The 18,846-nt window shown below is 37.4% G+C and overlaps 1 protein-coding gene across 2 annotated transcripts in view; it reads right to left on the bottom strand.

Annotated features, from left to right (window-relative positions):
• The window catches only part of Malrd1 (MAM and LDL receptor class A domain containing 1), a 598,349-nt gene that overhangs the window by 384,176 nt on the left and 195,327 nt on the right, over positions 1-18,846 (bottom strand). For both annotated transcript variants that reach the window (XM_075971104.1, XM_075971103.1), the window contains 2 exons: positions 4,838-5,014; positions 1,034-1,196 (listed from right to left, as the gene is read on the bottom strand). In XM_075971104.1, the coding sequence (XP_075827219.1) occupies positions 1,034-1,196; positions 4,838-5,014 (340 nt within the window). The remainder of the gene's footprint in view (positions 1-1,033; positions 1,197-4,837; positions 5,015-18,846) is intronic.

The raw sequence follows: 18,846 nt of genomic DNA, 5'->3' as shown, positions 1-18,846 counted from the left end.
GTGTGTCTTATGTATGTGTATGTTCATGTACATGTACATTTTGTATTTGAACAGGTGCATGTGTGAGGTTATACATGCGCCTGTGTGCAGAAGTGTGTTGAACCCAGAGGTCAACTCTGTTTCCTTTCTCAGGACATCATCTACCTTATTTTTGAGATGAATCTTCCCTAGCCTGGAACTTCCTAAGTAGGCCTGTCAGGTTGGCCAGGGAGTCACAAAATTCTACCTGTCTCTCCTTCCTCAGCACTCTTACTGAGAGAGATGTCTCATCAGCCTCAATACTTTAAAAAATTAGCAGTAGTTTTCATACTATAAGTGTTTGACTAGAATATTTAAGACCACAGGCAGAGACAAAATCAAACAGATAAGCAAACAAATAAAAAAGGTTTAAAAAATCCTGCTTCTCACAGAGAAGGGAAATTAAAATATTACATAATTTTACTTTAATGTTTGTTTATGACCAGATTCTATGGAGATCTCACTAGAATATTTAAGACCATAAACAGAGGCAAAATCAAACAAATAAGCAAACAAATAAAATAGGTTGAAAAAATTCCTGTTTCTCACAGAGAAGGGAAATTAAAATATTACATAATTTTACTTTAATGTTTGTTTGTGACCAGATTCTATGGAGATCTCAGAATCACTCTTTGCTTTTAACTGTGTGGATTTGTGTGTGTGTCCGTGATTCTATGTGTGTGAATGTGCATGTCTGCACATAGATGCTTGCATAAAACGGTGTATCTTTGGAAGTCAGAGCACAGCTTGTGGGAACTGGTCTTTCCATTTGTGTCCTGGAGACTGAACCCAGGCCCGCATGATTAGCAGCCAATGTGTTTACCCACTGAGGCACCTTGCCAGTCCCATTTGCTTTTTTAAGGTTTTTTTTTTCTCCCTAGTGCAGTGTGAAAGAATATATGCAAACCTCTTGTTCTTCAACAATACATTAATCTCTACAATCATACTGACCTAGGATAAGATGGGTCCCAGCAATATTTCCTAGGAAATGCTTTGAGAATATGCAGGCACTTACTTTGTGTGATCTACTGATGGTCTGTGGTTTTCTTCCCCGTGGTGAATGCTGATCCCATTACTGAGTCCCCACCTGAATGTATTTGCGTCGTGGGGTGAATTTGTAGGCTCTGGCTGGTACCATTTACATAGGTTTCTCTCTTCAAATGTACAAACCTCCAGAACTTGAATGAAACAGAATAAAGACAAGAGCTAATCAAAATGAACATGTCAGGAAGGGTTAATTTATACTCTGCAGCACTTTTTTTCTTTTTTCTTTTCTTTTTCCTGTCTTAGGTTTCTTTTCTGTTTGTTTGGTTTTTGTTTATATTTTAAAAATATATTTTCAGCCGGGCAGTGGTGGCGCACGCCTTTAATCCCAGCACTAGGGAGGCAGAGGCAGGTGGATCTCTGTGAGTTCGAGACCAGCCTGATCTACAGAGCTAGTTCCAGGACAGGCTCCAAAGCCACAGAGAAACCCTGTCTCGAAAAAACATATATATATATATATATATATATATATATATATATATATATATATATATATTCATTTTACATACCAATCCCAATTCTCACTCCCTCTCCTCCTCCCATTCACTCCTCAGGGATAGTAAAGCTTTTCATGGGAAGTCAACAAAGCCCAGGACATTGCTTTGAGGCAAGACCAAGGCCCTCCCCACTTTACCTAGGCTGAGCAAGGTATCCCTTCAAAGAGAATGTGTTTCTAAAAGCCAGTCCAAGCAGTAGCGATAAATTCTGGTCTCACTGACAACAACCCCATAGTCTGCCCCTATCCTACAACTGTCACCCACACTCAGAGGACCAAATCATACCGCAAAGTGTGTGTATGTGTGTTTTTGTGTGTGTATATATCTGTGTTTGTGTTTGTGTATGTGTGTGTGTGTGTGTCTGTATGTATCTGTGTGTATGTCTGTGTGTTCCTGTGGTGCATGTCAAGATCACACTCGGATGTTGCTTCTCAGGAGCTGACCTTCTTACTTTTTTGAGGCAGGATCTTGCATTTGTTCTGCCATTTATCAGTTAGGTAAGGACAGCTGGCCAGCATGCTTCAGTGAATCTTAACTTTCCTATCTCTGGATCTCTGGGCTGACAAGGCTAAACTGTCACACCTGGATTTTCTGTGGGATTTGGACAGCAAAAACAGGCTCTCGTGCTTTCTCAGCAAGCACTTTACCAACTTAACCATCTTCCGAGTTTCCATATTGTAACTTTTAAGCACTACTTAAATATTTAGGCCAATGTTTTATATAATCACAAGAAAAGTCTTTAAAAATACACCCACTGAAACAGTCTACGTAAGCTAATAGGAACTCACCAACTCCAACTGGACTGGGAAGAAACACACATAGAACCAAAACATCCTCTGAATATGGTTGACAGTTGCAAGGCTGGGGCAGACTGAGGGACCACTGGCAGTGGAACCAGGATTTATCTCTACTGCTTGTACTGGATTTGTGGGAACCTATTCTTTTTGGATGGATACCTTGCTCAGCCAAGATATAGTAGGGAGGACCTTGCACCTTCCACAAAGCAATATGCCTTACCCTCTCTAAGGATTGGATGGGGGTGGGGTAGGAGGGTATGTGGAAAGAATGGGAGGAGTGGAGGGAGTGGGAACTTGGATTGATATATATGATGAAAACAGATAGTTTGTTTTCTTTCTTAAAAAAATAGATAAAAAAAATTGAGGTTCATTTTTATTTGACTCTCCATAGAAAGTAAAATATGGGAATGAATGCATATATTAGCTGTGTGCTCTCTCTATGAGGTGAGATGTTAATTAGTTCCTACAGCATCTGTTTCTCATCTCTTCCCAGCTGGCATTTTTTGCTGCCTGTTTGACCTTCAAGCTCTGACCTGTTGGCTCTTCTTTGTCCATGGCAATATTCTGCTTGACTTTGGCTTAGTCCCTGAAGATGTCAGCACAAATTTAAAAGCATTTGATTTCAAAGTATTGAAATTTACAACGTTTATGTAGATCTTACTACCTTTAAAGTTTTTAAGATTCTTGTAATGATTTATTATGATATAAAAAATTAGAATGTGATTGATTTTAATGTGAAAATTCTTTTAAAATTCTCTCTCTCCCTCCTTTTTCTTTTCATTCTTTTGCCGAATGTGTCCATGTATCCATCTATGTTAAAATACTATTGCTTGAGTAAAATTAAAACGACTTCAATGAATTCTTATGTGTGTTACAGAAAACATGACATTGACTCATTTTCTGAATGCATTAACAATCCTGGCATGCCACAGTTGAAAACTTTAAATATATGTTTATATATTTATCATTATGATGGTAAGTATATAATATCCCTCTTCAAAATGTGCAGTGATCCATGGCATTTGAGTGCTAAACTCTGATATTAATATATGTTGTGTATATTTATCCTGTGAAGAGGTTTAGTACTCAATAACTGTTCTTTATATTGTCAAAATAATAATAACTGTTCAGTTGTAAAATTATTCACATAAAATATCAACCAGCAAAGATGGGATGTAAAGATATGCTATATTACATGACACCTACAGTCAATAATAATATATATCAGAATGAAAACATTTAAATGCCAGGTGTCATGATAAGTGTTCATAACACAACTTTCAAAAACATATTAGAAATTCTGAACCTGTAAGTTATAAATAAGTTTATTATGATACTTCATCTTACAGATATAAACAATGAAGTTCATACAGTGTATTTGAAAATCTAATGTATCCAAATCAAAAAGACCCTATGATATAAAAAATGAGTAAATGTCTGTTTATTATTATTATTAAATAATCTGTAAGCTGCCATGTGCTAATAAATGACAATACTAAAATAGCAAAGTTGAAAACTACAGCCTGTATTTCTAAAAAAGCATCCATTATGCTAGTTTAGGTTTTCTGTAAACCTTTCGATCTGTTACTGCTTACACATACTTTGTGGCTTCCCATGAGAAAGCCTGAATACCACATCTTCCATCTAATTATCTTCCATTTGTGATGCAAAATATAAATAAATTCCAGGACTCCTTGGAGTTAGAGCCATCTTATTTACAGAATGCATCAGTTTTGAATTTTTGACTCGTTTTAGTGTATATTTTTGTATAGTTCCAGACTAAGAATGAATTTTTTTTCTGAGTTAAGTGAAAAGCTTTTACTAGACTTCTTCAAGCCTAAGCTTCCTGACACACTGGTGAAGACAGATGATGAGGTACACCATGCTTTGTGCCACTTGTGTGTTTGTAATTCTTAATATTATGAATACTTGATCAATCCATACTGTAGTGTTTTAAATTTACATACCAGTCACCTAAAGCACAGAAGGAAAAGATACCACGAAGTATTTGTTCTGTCTGACTTTGCGTTTTACCTCCCAGACCTTCTTCTTCCATTTGCATCTTTGATGGCAAAGTTCAATATTAAATTAAATACTTTCTCACTGATCCACTTAAGAGGTATGAATTGTCAGGTACCAATAAATGAGAACCATATTTTATCAAGACATAGGAACGCATCTCACATGTACTAAATTTACTCTTCTTATGAACTTTATGAACTCAATGTATTTTTTACAGTATTCTTTGTGTGTGTGTGTGTGTGTGTGTGTGTGTGTGTCTGTATGTGCACGCGTGAGTGCATTTGCCTAGGGAAAAGTTACAAATAGTTAATCTACTTCAAGTATATTATACTGTTCCATTCCTAAATACTTCTCACTTAAGTATATAGGAATAGCTGGGTGATGGGTAGAGGCAGAAGAGGTACAATTCCTTCCAAAAGTTTTATGGCTAAAACATGCAGGAATTCGGAATTCACCTACCACAAGAGGATTCATCTGACTTGTCTGGGCAGTCATTTCTGAAGTCACATTGCTGAATTTTTCCAACACAGTGGCCGTTAGACCTACAGACAAATTCATCATCTGTACAGTTGTGTGGAGGCACGGTCACTGGAACTGAAGGCTCTGGTGGATTTGGAATGTCCATCGGCAAATTACCTTGAAGAGAAATGACACAGAAACATCAAATTTTGTGTCTTGTAGTTTTCTTAAATGTTTTGCAAAATTGAAATTTCTAATTACACTATGCAATTTTATGAGGGAACAATTAAAGGGCTAGTGAGAAATCTGGCACTGGGAAAATTCCCAGGAATCCTCAAGGATGACCCCAGCTAAGACACTGGCTCTGGCTCTAGATGGTAGCACCCACCACTGTCTTGGCTTCTACTCATTTTCCAAGTGTTTTTCATGGAATTTCCTTTTATTTGAATTTGAGTCAACCTTCACTGTCATCTATCAAATCTTTCACCTACTTTTATGATTAAAAAATATTCAAGTTTTCTGCCTTTGTTAAGACAAGTCCCAATTTAAATGCTGAAATGGTTTTAACACAGTAATAAACACTATCAAATATCCAAATAGGGGCAGAAGGAGAGAGAGCACGAGCAAGGAACTCAGGACTGCGAGGGGTGCACCCACACACTGAGACAATGGGTATGTTCTTTCGGGAACTCTCAAGGCCAGCTGGACTGGGTCTGAAAAAGCATGGGATAAAACCAGACTCCCTGAACATAGCGGACAATGAGGACTACTGAGAAGTCAAGGACAATGGCACTGGGTTTTGATCCTACTGCATGTACTGGCTTTGTGGGAGCCTAGGCTGTTTGGATGCTCACCTTACTAGACCTGGAAGGAGGTGGGAGGTCCTTGGACTTCCCACAGGGCAGGGAACCCTGATTGCTCTTTGGGCTGATGAGGGAGGGGGACTTGATTGGGGGAGTGGGAGGAAAATGGGAGGCGGTGGCGGGGAGGAGGCAGAAATCTTTAATTAATAAATAAATAAAAATGAAAAAAAGCTGCTTTCAGCCAATGGCATAACAGAATATAGCCAAGCTGGAAGATATATATATGAGAGAGAGAGAGAGAGTAGGAGTCAGGGAGATGCCATGTAGCCACCAGAGGAGAAAGATGCTAGAACCCTGCCAGCAGGCACAAGCCTTGTGGCAAAATATAAAATAATAGAAATGGGTTAATTTAAGATGTAAGAACTAGCTAGAAATACACTTAAGCTATTGGCCAAACAGTATACAATTAATATAGTTTCAGTGTGATTATTTAGAGTCTGGGCGGAGAGGAAATGAAAGAGCAGCCTCCCCTAACAGGCCTTCTTCTTATCCCATCTCTGATTCATGCTCTCTTAACACACTCCCTGTTTCACCTGTCTCTTACTTCATGGCTTTTGGACATAAGCTTTGCTTGCCATGTTTCACATCTTAGCTAAATCATCACCTGCAGAAAGTCCAACTTCACTATTCTGTAGAGTCACACTGTATCTTCCTTCATAGTTCCAGTTAGAATCACCATTATACATTTCATTAATACATACTTTATCATCTGTTGACTGGGAGAGGGGGAGGGAAATGGGAGGCAGTGGCAGGGAAGAGGCAGAAATCTTTAATAAATAAATAAATAAAAAATAAAAAAAGATATCTCTTTCCTTTCTCTCCTCCTCTGCCCTCCCCCTTTTTGAGCATCCCATTCAAATGTAGATGAACCCAATATCATTCTAAAATTTGAGAAAAAATAAACAATAAAATGATTTAGTGTTTGAAATGTTGATAATTTTAAAGGAATTAAAAGACAGTTTGAATAAAAAAGAACAGCCACTAAGCTTAATGGAAAATTACTTCAAGGTAAGTTAATCATGATAGCTACAGCATTACCCCCTACTCCCAAATTATCTACAGTCTTGGTTTCTGTTACCTCCAGGTAACTGCAGTCTGAAAACACTGGATAAAAAAAAATTCCAGAAACAATCTGTGAGTTTTAAATTGTACGTGACTCTGAGATGCATAATGAAATCAATCATGCATCGTTTTGTTTTTCCTGCTTAGGATATGAATCACTCTTTTTCTTGCTTATCCACACCATACAGCCTACTGTCCATTAGCCATGCCTCTAGCCATCTCAGTTATCAAACTGACTGTCCCAGTCGTGTTTGTGTTCAAGTTCTCCTTCCTGTACTAATGACATGCCCAAAGCACAAGAATAAGACACTGGCAATTCAGCTGTGCCAAGGTATACATGCAGAGCTGTCCTTCAAAGTGAAAATGTCCAGTTTACTGACCTGATAGTGAATTTAAAAATGCATGCTTAAATTGCTAATATCTATGCTGAGAACAGATTTTCCACTTTTGGAGTTATAATAAAAAAAGACAAAAACCTGCTTAATTTTTGCTATCACATCTAAAATTGAAAAGGTAATGATGGGAGTAAATGATAATTGTTCAGTTAATATGGAAATGGTACCAAATTTGAAAGAAGAAATTAACAGAAAATGTGTCCCCACTGAAAACAGTTATGCTACCAAGCAAGAAGCCTGACAAAGGGATTCTCCAAGGATAAAGGAAACAAGCCCTCTTTTGTAAGAAAGAAATGTTTGCACAGATTCATGGATAGGTGTGGACTGAAACCACATAACCACTCGAGAGGCTATGCTTGCCAACAGAGAAGCTGCTGGAGCATTTGTGACTGAGTTAATGAAGTTGACTATAGAGAAAGAATAAACCCAAAGCAGTTTCTCTTCTTTGAGAAAACATGTTTTTTAAGAAGCTTTCTAGTAGGTCTATTCCTAGGAGAGTGCAAAGGGGAACTATTTAGACATGAAGCACAGGAGAAATGTCTTGCTATAATATGGCAACAGTGCAGGATGCATAGCTAAATCAGAAAGAGTGTGGAGTGAAGACTCCACATGTTCTCAAACAAAAATGAGAATTATCTGCCAAGATTCCGACTACAGTATTAGAAACCATAGGTGACAGCCATTTCCTTTATGGAAAGGTTCCACTAAAGTTCTATTCCCAAAGTGGAATGCTATTTGAAAGAAGAAGGAATGGAATTGAAAAGTGTATTAGATAACGTATCTGGCCATCCAGAACCTATTGGCTATGAAATAAAAATGAACCAAAAGTTGATCATTCCAACCACAAGCAAGTGTGACAGGATTATTTCATAGAGCTGAAAAAGCAGACAGATTAAATGAAGAATACAAAGCATCTGTAGCATCGTACACAGATGAAAACTAAGACCCTCTGCATCTCTTAGATGAGTTAAAGAGAAAAAGGTGGGGCTAGTAAGATAGTTTTTGGGTAATGTGCTTACACAGGCATGAAGATCAGAGTTCAATCCTCAGAACCTTCATTTGAAAAAGCCTGCCATGGCAGTATGTGCCTCGGATTCCAGAATTGGATAGGTAGAGACAGGCAGATTCCTTCCCTAGTGACCACCAGTTAGCCAGTCTAGTTGTAGTGGTGAAGTATAGGTTCAGCAATGGACCCTGTCTCCAAAGATAAAGTAGTGGGTGACTGGGGAAAACACGTGACACTGATCTCTAAGCTCCATGTGCATAGGTACACACACGTGTATACATATACAATCAAACTAGTGTGCACAAATGAAAAACAATAACTTCTGATAGCACTGCTCTTCCAAAGAATGTGAGAAGCAAACAAACAAAAAAGAAAGAAAATTCTTCATCTATATAGATTTGAGCCATCAGTCATCTGAGCTTGACATACAATAGATATCAGCTAAGGCTCGGTGATCCTGGTTTCCTGGAAACAGAAGAAGCACCAGCAGATGAGAGTGCCCTAGTGTTCACATCTTTCACATCTTATATCCATCATGCCATCCTATCGTCACCTGAGGAGGGTTACTGCTGTATCATAGGTGTTTTGAAGGAGAAAAGAAAGCAAACATTTTCATATAACCAGGTAAAAGAGTGCTAAATTTTTCTATTTTAAGTACTCATTTCTTCACATGCCCAATTTATAAATTAAAATTCATCATAGATACAAGTAATATTATACAGAATAAGCAGGATATATATATATATATATATATATATATATATATATATATATATCACAACAATAGAAAGAAACCATTAGTTTGATAGAGATCATAGGAGTATTTGGGGGATGGAGGTTTGGAGGGAGGAAGAGGAAGGGGTAAATTATGTAATTATATCATAATCTTAAAAAAATAAAGTAATTAAAATGTATCATAAGTTTATAGCATTCATAAAAGATCATGGAGACCTACATTGCCTGTATTCATATTTATGTCAACATTCCTATCTGTCTATATGTCCTGGCTTGTTTCTCTACTATTGTAAACACCATGATCAAAAAGAACTTGGGCAGGAAGGAGTTTATTGGTTACAGGTTACAGCACATCATCGAGGAAAGCCAAAGCAGGGATCTGGAGCCAGCTACTAAAACAGAGACTATGGATGGATGATATTTACTGACTTGCTTCTTCTGGATTGCTCAGTTACATTCTCTGTTGAATTCAAAACTACCAATCCATGGGTGGCACCATTCACAGACCCTCTCATCAATCAGCAATTGAGAAAATCTTCCATAGGCATGCCCACTAGCCAGTCTGGGTAAGGCAATTTCTCCATAGAAGTTCCCACTTCGCAAGTTATTGCAGTTTGTGTCTAGTCGACAAAAATTAACCAGCACACTCTATGCAATTATCTATCTCTCTATGTGATTAAAGGTTTGGGGTGTTTCCTGAGACCCTGAAACACATTACTTGTGGATATGGAAAGATTGCTATGGTGTATGAAGTAATTTACCAAATATTACAAAACATTTTATGCACAGATTGCTTTCATATGTTTCACTGGAATATAAAGGAAAATTCCTTTGTAGATCATCTTCTTAAAGGGCTTAAAACTAACTCCAACCAGAAATGAATTTAACCATGAAATAGGTTGTGAACTTCCTGAAATGGTTCATCCCTGCACTTTTGTTGAAAACACATGATACAATTAAAATTCATGAAGGCAGAGATATTGAAAATTCTCAGCTGTATATTCTGTTTCAAGATTGTCATCCATAAGGTAACAAATATAATCAGGCTCATATCAGCTTTTGCATTTATTTAAATGAGGATGTGATCACATGATCCTGTTCTCTAGTCCATGACAGTCCCCATGCTCGACAATATGGCTTTAGTTCAGGGCCTGGGCTGTGGAGCTGATTACACAAAGATCCATATCATTTGCACTGAGGAATGTGCTGTAAGCTCTACTCTGGGTATGCATTTGGAAATATGTTAATTTCAAGGGAGACCCTTAATTTGTGTTCCATGCTCAGGATATTCTAGAAGAATAAAAGCTTACATGGCAGTGGTTCATAAACTCTTTCTTTTTCTTGGCATTGCTTTGCATTATACATATTTATAAGAAATTCTATTATCTTGAATTCATATATTTGTAGTTAAGTTTGAACTCTTACAATATATTCTTGACTACTACTTTAGTATTTGCTATACAATATACATCTAATCACTGCTTTCGATTTAGTATTTTTTTTTTATTGTTTTCTGATTCTGGAAATGAGTATTTCATGGCAGGAGAGCAGCCAAGTGGACTTTGTACAAGTTCAGAAATTTAGTCACTCCAGACATGTTGTAGTTGCTTCAACATTAATAATATTCTCATTTTTTCTTATTTTCAAAATTATTTTTAATAATGAATCATTTAAACATTAATATATATTAATAAAATATTATAAAATATGCCTCACTCCACAAACAACACTAAAGGAATTATTACTAACTAATAGCTTCAGATCATCATGCTCAGAGAAAAGGAGGAAGAGAGAGAGGGAAAGAGAAGGAAAAGTCAGGGAGGAGAGACACAGGAAACCCATATCTATTTTTATAGCTACTCCTTCCCAAATGCACCAGCAAAACCACACATTCACATATAAAACTGTACTAATTTATGATGCCATGTGTATTTTTATAAGTTGAGGTATGCAGTTTTTGCCTCTTAGTTACTACCTTCTGAGCTTAATATAATGTCCTTGAGTCTCATCTTCTGTCTGGGGAATGTTGTTTGAAAACAGTATCACCATCTCCAGGCTTACACAACAACTTTGTAACTGTCAGTTTAGAAGAATGGGAAATTCAAGATCACGCTGTCAATAGATTGGGATCTAAAAAGAGCTACTTCCTGGTGCACACATGGACACTTTTCCTTGTGTCCTGAATTGATGAAAAGATCAAGTCAACTCCCTTTTTTCTTTCATAGGGGTGCTGTGCATTCTTGTGAATATTTAAGTCCTAATTATCTCTCAAAGCTCCATATTTTTGTACCATCACTCTTAAAGATTGTTAAGACTTCAGTATGAAGCAGGCTCACATGTCTGAATTTTCATGCCTTGGTTGACTGGCGACGCCATTTTGGAAGATTGTAGAACCCTTGAGAAGTGTGATGGGACTGAAAGAGCAGAATCAGTTAATGGTGGAAAGCTTTGTAAGGCATATGTACTTATTCTCCAGTAGAACTTTAATACTTCCTGGCCAGTGTCAGGCAAGGAGCTGCTGCTACAAGCTCCTGATACCAGAGATGGACCTATTACAGCCACGATGTGTTGTCGAATCTGTGAACCCAAATAAACCCTCACCCTCACTCTCTATGGTTGTTCCTGTCAGGGTATTTCCATCACAGTGAAAGGTAATTTGTTTAGAAAACTAGTAATAATGTAGTAATAATCTTCATTTCACTTTTGCATAGGTGAATATGAGTGTGTTGACTGGTGATGATTTAGGTCATGAAACTAGAAGAGGCAAAGAAGATGGAAAAAGATGTTCTAAGGTAGGTTTTGAATAGAAACATAGTAATGGAACACACACATGAAGAAAAAGTGGAATGGGGCCACTGACAGAAAACATCTTGGTTCCTTCAGATTTTTATCAATTATTAATAAATCTCCCTCAATTATCCATGTATAATTCTTACATACATATAGTATTTTGGTAAATATTAATATGTTTTATTAGTGAATCTATGTTTTATGAGAAAATCCAGATATCTACAAAATGGTCAAACTTTTTGACGTTCTTGCTTTGAGTGAGAGAATCCTTTCTAGTATGTGGTATCATTTGTATTTTCGAGATTCTAAACTCTGTGTAATATACATCAGTATTCTGATAGGCAATTCCTTAATGATGTATGATAAACATATTTTCATTTGCATATTTGTCCCATTTATAACTGTGAGGATAAATTTGTTCAGATCTCTTGATTATTTTAAAATTTTAATAATTTTATTAGCATATATTAATTATAAAAGTAGTATTCATTGTGACATTTTCATACAAATACATGTATTTCATCCATTGCCCTCTACATACTGACTAATTTCAAATCAGGGTTTCATTACCTAACTCTGAGATATGAAAGTTCCCTGGATGTTTTCAATAGCACTCTTTTATCACGATGGTCTTTTTCAAATGTTTTTCCCAACAATGACTTATTTTATTTTTCACTATTCAATATCTTTCTAAGACAAAAAGGTTGTAATTTTAATGAAATCCAGATAAGTAATGAATTATTTAATAGTTCATGTCTTTTGTTACTGTAATTAAAATTATCTTTAAACCCAATGTCCTCCAGATTTTATGTCATTTTCTGTGTGTTTTATAGTTCATTGACGTTAATCCTGTTTGAGTTAGTTTTTTGTGAAGGACCTATGTCGAGAATTGGTGTTGGGTTTTGCATAGGCCTTTTGAAGAAAGAGGATCACTCCAGAATGTAATTTCAGGCTTAGAAAAAGTAGCAGGGGGAATAAGCCTTGATGGACTGACCACTCCTGGCTTTGCAAAAGCCTCCTTTACTGTTACCCTAATTATATCTCTAGCAAGTCAATTTCTATATTCTGAAACCTCTTATCTGGAGGTGTTCAAAGGCATCATTTGCCTAAGCAATTCTCAGCCATGAGACACCTGGTTTGCCAGGTTCACTTAAGACTAAGTTTTGCAAAGGTTTTTAAATTCCTCAGAAAGAACTCAAAGAAGTATCAGACTTAAAACAAAAGATAACAACCACTGACCTTAAACAAACAAACAAACAAAAATAGTTCAAATCCTAAGTGAATTGCATCCAATCAGATGCAATGGCTCTGTGGAATGTCTCACTACAGAGACTCAGTCTTTTGCCTTAGATTGCCACTGATTTTAAGCAACAGAATCTGTGTAAAAAGACACTTTTCTCCATAATATTTTCTTTATTTTTGGCTCTCTATTTTATATTGTTTATTCTTTATTTGTTTGTTCTTTCACTGGTGCCAACTGGCCCTGAACACTGTTGTTTCATACTGTATCTTCAAGTTGGGTCATACCTATCCTCTGCTTCATTCTTTAGTCTCTTTATTATCATCATAGGCTTCTTATACCGATTACAACAATCTTGTCTTCCACTCTTCTTTTTATAAGGCTGTGAATCCCATCTGCAAGTCCTGCCTTGTAATTTAATCTAATCTGAACTGTAGCCCCAATTCCCTTCTTTAAATATCATCAGACAGGGAATAAGGATTTCAGTCTATTAATTTGGAGTGGACACAAAGATTCATCTTATTGAAAATTTGTGGTTTAGTGTTTGAAACTATTATTGTTAAGAAATGGTACCAGTATAATAGATTTGTTCCTTTAAAGAAATAAACAGACACAATAGGAGAGCCTCAGTTGAAACAAAAATTGCAGAGGCAACATACAAATGGCTGTTTTCCAGCCCCACTGAGAAGCAGAGATTAGTTTGCTTTGATCTGATCTTCTTCCACACAGCTAAGCCACAGGGAAACCAAACCACCTGCACATCTGTCATGTGGAAGATTTCCTAAATTGATGGCTCAGGCTCCAGATGGACTTGGTGTTCTAACTCCTTGCTCTGCGAATTCCTTGCAACAAATGTGATAAACTTCAGGCTACACTAATAAATTCTTTTTGATAAAACAGATTTTCTAGCTTGTTTTATGCTACAATTCTCTCCCCACAGCCATCCCCACATTGATCATTTAGTAGACAGAGTGGCTATCTTACCACCCCTAGTCCTTGATAAAGTTTACCTTTATCAAGCTTTAGATCTAACTGTGACTTAATTTGCAGAGCTGTTATTTATGTCTTTTAGAGGTAACCATCTATATATTCTGCTTGTGACCTTTCATGTTAAGAAATGACTTCATTTAAAATTCTATAAGGTCACTGGAGCTTAAATTTAATCAATCTTCATACAATTGAGAATGTGGAACTACCAACACCTCCAGGGTCAGGGCACAGGTATTTCCTATGGCACTAAATACAACAACAGAATAGACTCCCATAAAAGAGCTCGATCTAGTATGATCAAAATAATAAAGTGCATGTATAAGCCCCGCTTAAGTGAAGTGGAGTTTCAGACACAGTTGCTGGCCAGGTGTGCTAGTTCATGCCTTTAACCCCAGCACTGGGAAAGCCAACACAGGCAGATTCAAGACTTTGATTCCAGCCTGGACTACGTAGCAAGTCCTAGGCCAGTCAGAGCTACATAGTGAGACCCTATCTCAACAATGCCACCAAAACCCAACAAAATCCTACTGAAGTTATTGTTTGAAATTGATTCATAAAAATCACAATATAGCTCTTTGCTGCATATCATATCATGCAGTTTATTTTCCTATGGTTGATAGAAAACATAGTCCCCCAAAGTATGTTTGCTTTATAACATGAATGAAATGAAATTTTCATATCTATAAGCATTCGTTTACATTGAAGTGAGTTTAGAAGTAGAAAGAAAGCTTGGGATTAAGGTTGTACAATTATTCCCTGGCACTTTCAAGACCAGAATAGAAGTCTTCAAATTAGGACACCCCATGAACCTCAACCTAGCAAGTGCAGCCTCTCACAATGACCTTTCAGCAGGTCTTCCTGGAGCTCTCAGAGGACATGTATGATTCTGAGAAGAAATGAGGTCTCTCAGTGAAGTGAAAGCTCCCCCACACACAAACATCTGCTCCTGCCCCATGAGTGCGTTTTCCCTCTAGCAATTTAAAAGGTTTTGTTTTAGTACTGCATATCTATTGTGCATCCACAAATTATATGACCATGAAGAGGGAAATAAGGTGAGGAGGGTGAAGCACTTTTAGATGGAATTAGAGCATTGAGCTAGCTCATTCTCTTTTCAGAGTTGCTTTGACTGTCATTTTAACACACATTCACTGTACACATGAATGGGTTTCACTGTGACATTTCAGAACAGGTATTATTGTGAACAGGTTACACACAGCTTCTTTTCTATCCTTCTCACGTTCTGAATCATGATTAATAAAAACTCAGAGAAAGAAACTGGGGTTCACCCTGAAGGTTAGAAAAGCAAAACAGCTAGTTACTGGCTCTTATCTAGACCACAGTCTAAAATGGTGTTCCTGCCTCCAGGAATCTCAGAATGAGACTGTGCTGGGGAGCTGTCTACTCCCATTTTATAATCCTCTATAGTTCTGGGATTAAAGGTGTTCACCACTACTGCCTGGTTTCTATGAATTTTCTATGAAAACAAACATGTCTACTAGGATTAAAGGTTTATGGTATTAAACCTGGTATATAAGGGTGGGCAGTGTGACTTTTTTACTTTTCTTTTCCTCAGGAAAGTTTTATTTATTAAATTACAATAGAAATGCCACTACAACCTTTTGTCTCCTTCACAGCCCTTAAGGGCCTTCTAATTCTTTTGGTTTGTGGCTTCCACACATAAAAGAAAACATGTAATACTTGACCTCTGTCTGTCTTATTTTTTTCAATATGATCTCATCCACCTCCATTTATTTTCCTTAAAATAGTAGGATGTCAGGAGTTTCGATCTGGGCACCGAGTGAAACAGCATTGTGAACCTTCATCTGGTGATGGCTGGAGATAGAGACAGAGACCCACACTGGAGCACTGGACTGAGCTCCCAAGGTCCCAATGAGGAGCAGAAGGAGGGAGAACATGAGCAAAGAAGTCGGGACCACGAGGGGTGCACCCACCCACTGAGACAGTGGGGCTGATCTACTGGGAGCTCACCAAGGCCAGCTGGACTGTTACCGAAATAGCATGAAATAAAACTGGACTCTCTGAACATGGCGAACAATGAGGGCTGATGAGACGCCAAGGACAATGGCACGGGGTTTTGATCCTACTTAATGTGCTGGCTTGGTGGGAGCCTAGCCAGTTTGGATGTTCACCTTCCTTGATATGGGCGGAGGGGGGAGGACCTAGGACTTACCACTGGGCAGGGAACCCTGACTGCTCTTTGGACTGGAGAGGGAGGGGGAGAGGAGTGGGGGGAGGGGGAGAAGGGTGGGAGGAGGGGGAGAAGAGTGGGAGGAGGGGGAGGGAAATGGGAGGCTCGGAGGAGGTGGAATTTTTTTTATTCTCCTTTTATCAATAAAAAAAATAGTAGGATGTCCATCTTTTTTTTTTTTACAGGGTATGATACTCCATTAGCAACACACCAATTTTCTTTATTCATGTACTGGAGGATATCTGAGCTAATTCCATATCTTACTTACTGTGAATAATACCACAATAAACATGATTAACCATCTGAAAAAAGAAACAGCAGCTGAGAAAAGTTCCCCCTGAATTCTAGGCACCTTTACATCTATTTCATTATTTTTGTGAGTGAGTATTGTGTTTGCATCATTTCCACCACACACTTTCCCCTCCCCGACTTCTACCCCTGCACTCCCTTTCAACCTCAATACCTCTTTTTAAAATGGTATTCTTTCATACACAAACACATGTGTGTGTCTGTGAGTCTACTTAATATTGCTTATATGAACATGTACTTAAGGCTGACCTCTGGAATTGGGTAATTTATCAGGGGCTCATCCCAAAAGAAGACCTAATATCTCTCTTAAATTGGGAGAGGGGCCTCATGCTCCAGACACCTTGGGATGTCAACTTGTGTTGTCATTATGAAGGTCTTGTTTAAATGACCACATTGTCAAGTATTCTGGCAGTTTTACTAAATAATAATTAGAATAGATGCATTGAGATAAAAATTAATATTGAGTAAAATAGTTATTTGTATAGAATTAAAACTAGTTGTTAGCATAAAACAAACTGTCATAGACTCATACACATAAGGAATTAGAAAACGAAAAGGTCCAAATGATTTACAGAGCAAAGCAACAAAGATGTATATATATATATGTGTGTGTATATATACACACTCTCTCAGATAATGAGAACCCTATGACAAAAGACTAATGAGAATGCTTGGAACTGAGAAAGTTGCATGGTAATACTGCTGTCTTGGATGACGTAGAGATAAGGAAACAAAAAGAGAGCTGTGAGTTGCATTCTAGGTTGCAGTTGACAGAAATTGCCAATGGATAAGAATAAAGGGAACTCTAAGTTATGGCTAAATTTCAGCCTGGGGTTGGTAGATAAAAATGGTGTTATAAAAAAAGAGCATGAAAATCATTATTAGGGGAGGCCGCTATTTGTATCTCTGCCGCCTGGCTAGCTTAGACCCAAAATAATCACAGAGAAACTGTATTAATTAAATCACTGTTTGGCCCATTAGCTCCAACTTCTTGTTTGCCAACTCCTATATCTTAATTTAACCCATCTCCATTAATCCGTGCATCACCACGAGGTCATGGCCTACCAGCAAAGTTTCAGCACTTCTATCTCCAGAAGCGGCTCCATGACTTCTCCCTGATTTCACTTTCTTCTTCCCACATTATAGGCCAAGCCAGTTTTCTTTATTCATTAACCAATAAAATCAACACATAGACAAAAGGAACTCCCATACCAATACATGAAGAAAGGCTAGAGCTGAGACAAGAAAAAAGAATGAATACCTGTCTAGAGGTTTCTATAAAAATTAATAGGTGAGGCCAGGTGGTGGTGGCACATGCCTTTAATCCCAGCACTCGGGAGGCAGAGGCAGGCAGATCTCTGTGAGTTTGAGGCCAGCCTGGTCTACAAGAGCTAGTTCCAGGACAGGAACCAAAAGAAGCTACAGACAAACCCTGTCTCAAAAATACAAAAAAAAAATTAATAGGTGATACAGAAAGCATAAGTACTTTGGAAATTAGTTCAATAATTTGTATTTGCATGAATTTTAATTTTCATTCTACATTATTGTATCACTGAACAAAAATGATAGTTTAGTTAGTACTAAAAGCAAATTGATGGCTAAAAATGAAGCTACAGGTATTCATCCACCTTATCCAACATGATAACAGAAGAAAAACAGCTGAGAAATATATAAACAGTATATTATTAAGTCTTATTTTTGTTTGTGTTCATTGAACAAAAACTGTAGGACATTCTTATATGGAACATTCAGCTTCGAGGGGCTTTGTGGTTTGGACCAAAAGTCTCATTTGTTATGAAACTAACACAGAGCCAAATAGTTCAGACAGGTTTTCAAGTTTCATATTTTTCATCCTAAACTTGAAGCAGAAAATTGGGACTAATGGTCTGTAACAGACACTTCCTATCTTTGCTTCTGCCTCCAGCGGCTCTACTTTGGCAACCTTGACACCATTAGCCACAGAATATTTTTAGCAGAATAACTGGAGAATCTAGAGTTTCGGTGGCGATTAACCCTACTTTTTTGTGTTCTTTTTCCTTCCTCAGTGTCCCCAAAGCCACAATGATTCTATCTCCAAATTGGGAAATCGTGTAGGAAAAACTCTGGCCATTAAAATCAGACAAATTTACACTGCAAGATCATTCCTGCCCTGAAGCTTTACTGTCATCTGGGTCATTGGTAATCCGTAAAATAATATTTTGCAGTTTGAAGTAGAACTCATTGCCTCTTTTTTTAGGGTTAGTGTATCTGGTTATCAGTGTGCTAGTATTTTACATCAGGGAGCTAAGATATACATCCATTTGGTAACTAGTATCTTTATTTCTCAACATAAGGCTAGACAGTAAACTTACTAATTCTACTCAGCAGTAAACATCTAGCAACCTTGGATAAAGCAGAATTGTTCTCAACA

This window comes from Microtus pennsylvanicus, chromosome 4 (assembly GCF_037038515.1).
Source record: "Microtus pennsylvanicus isolate mMicPen1 chromosome 4, mMicPen1.hap1, whole genome shotgun sequence".
NCBI classification, from domain to species: Eukaryota; Metazoa; Chordata; class Mammalia; order Rodentia; family Cricetidae; genus Microtus; species Microtus pennsylvanicus.
Note: the sequence above shows the minus strand (reverse complement) of the source record. Positions and strands in the feature narration are given on the sequence as shown.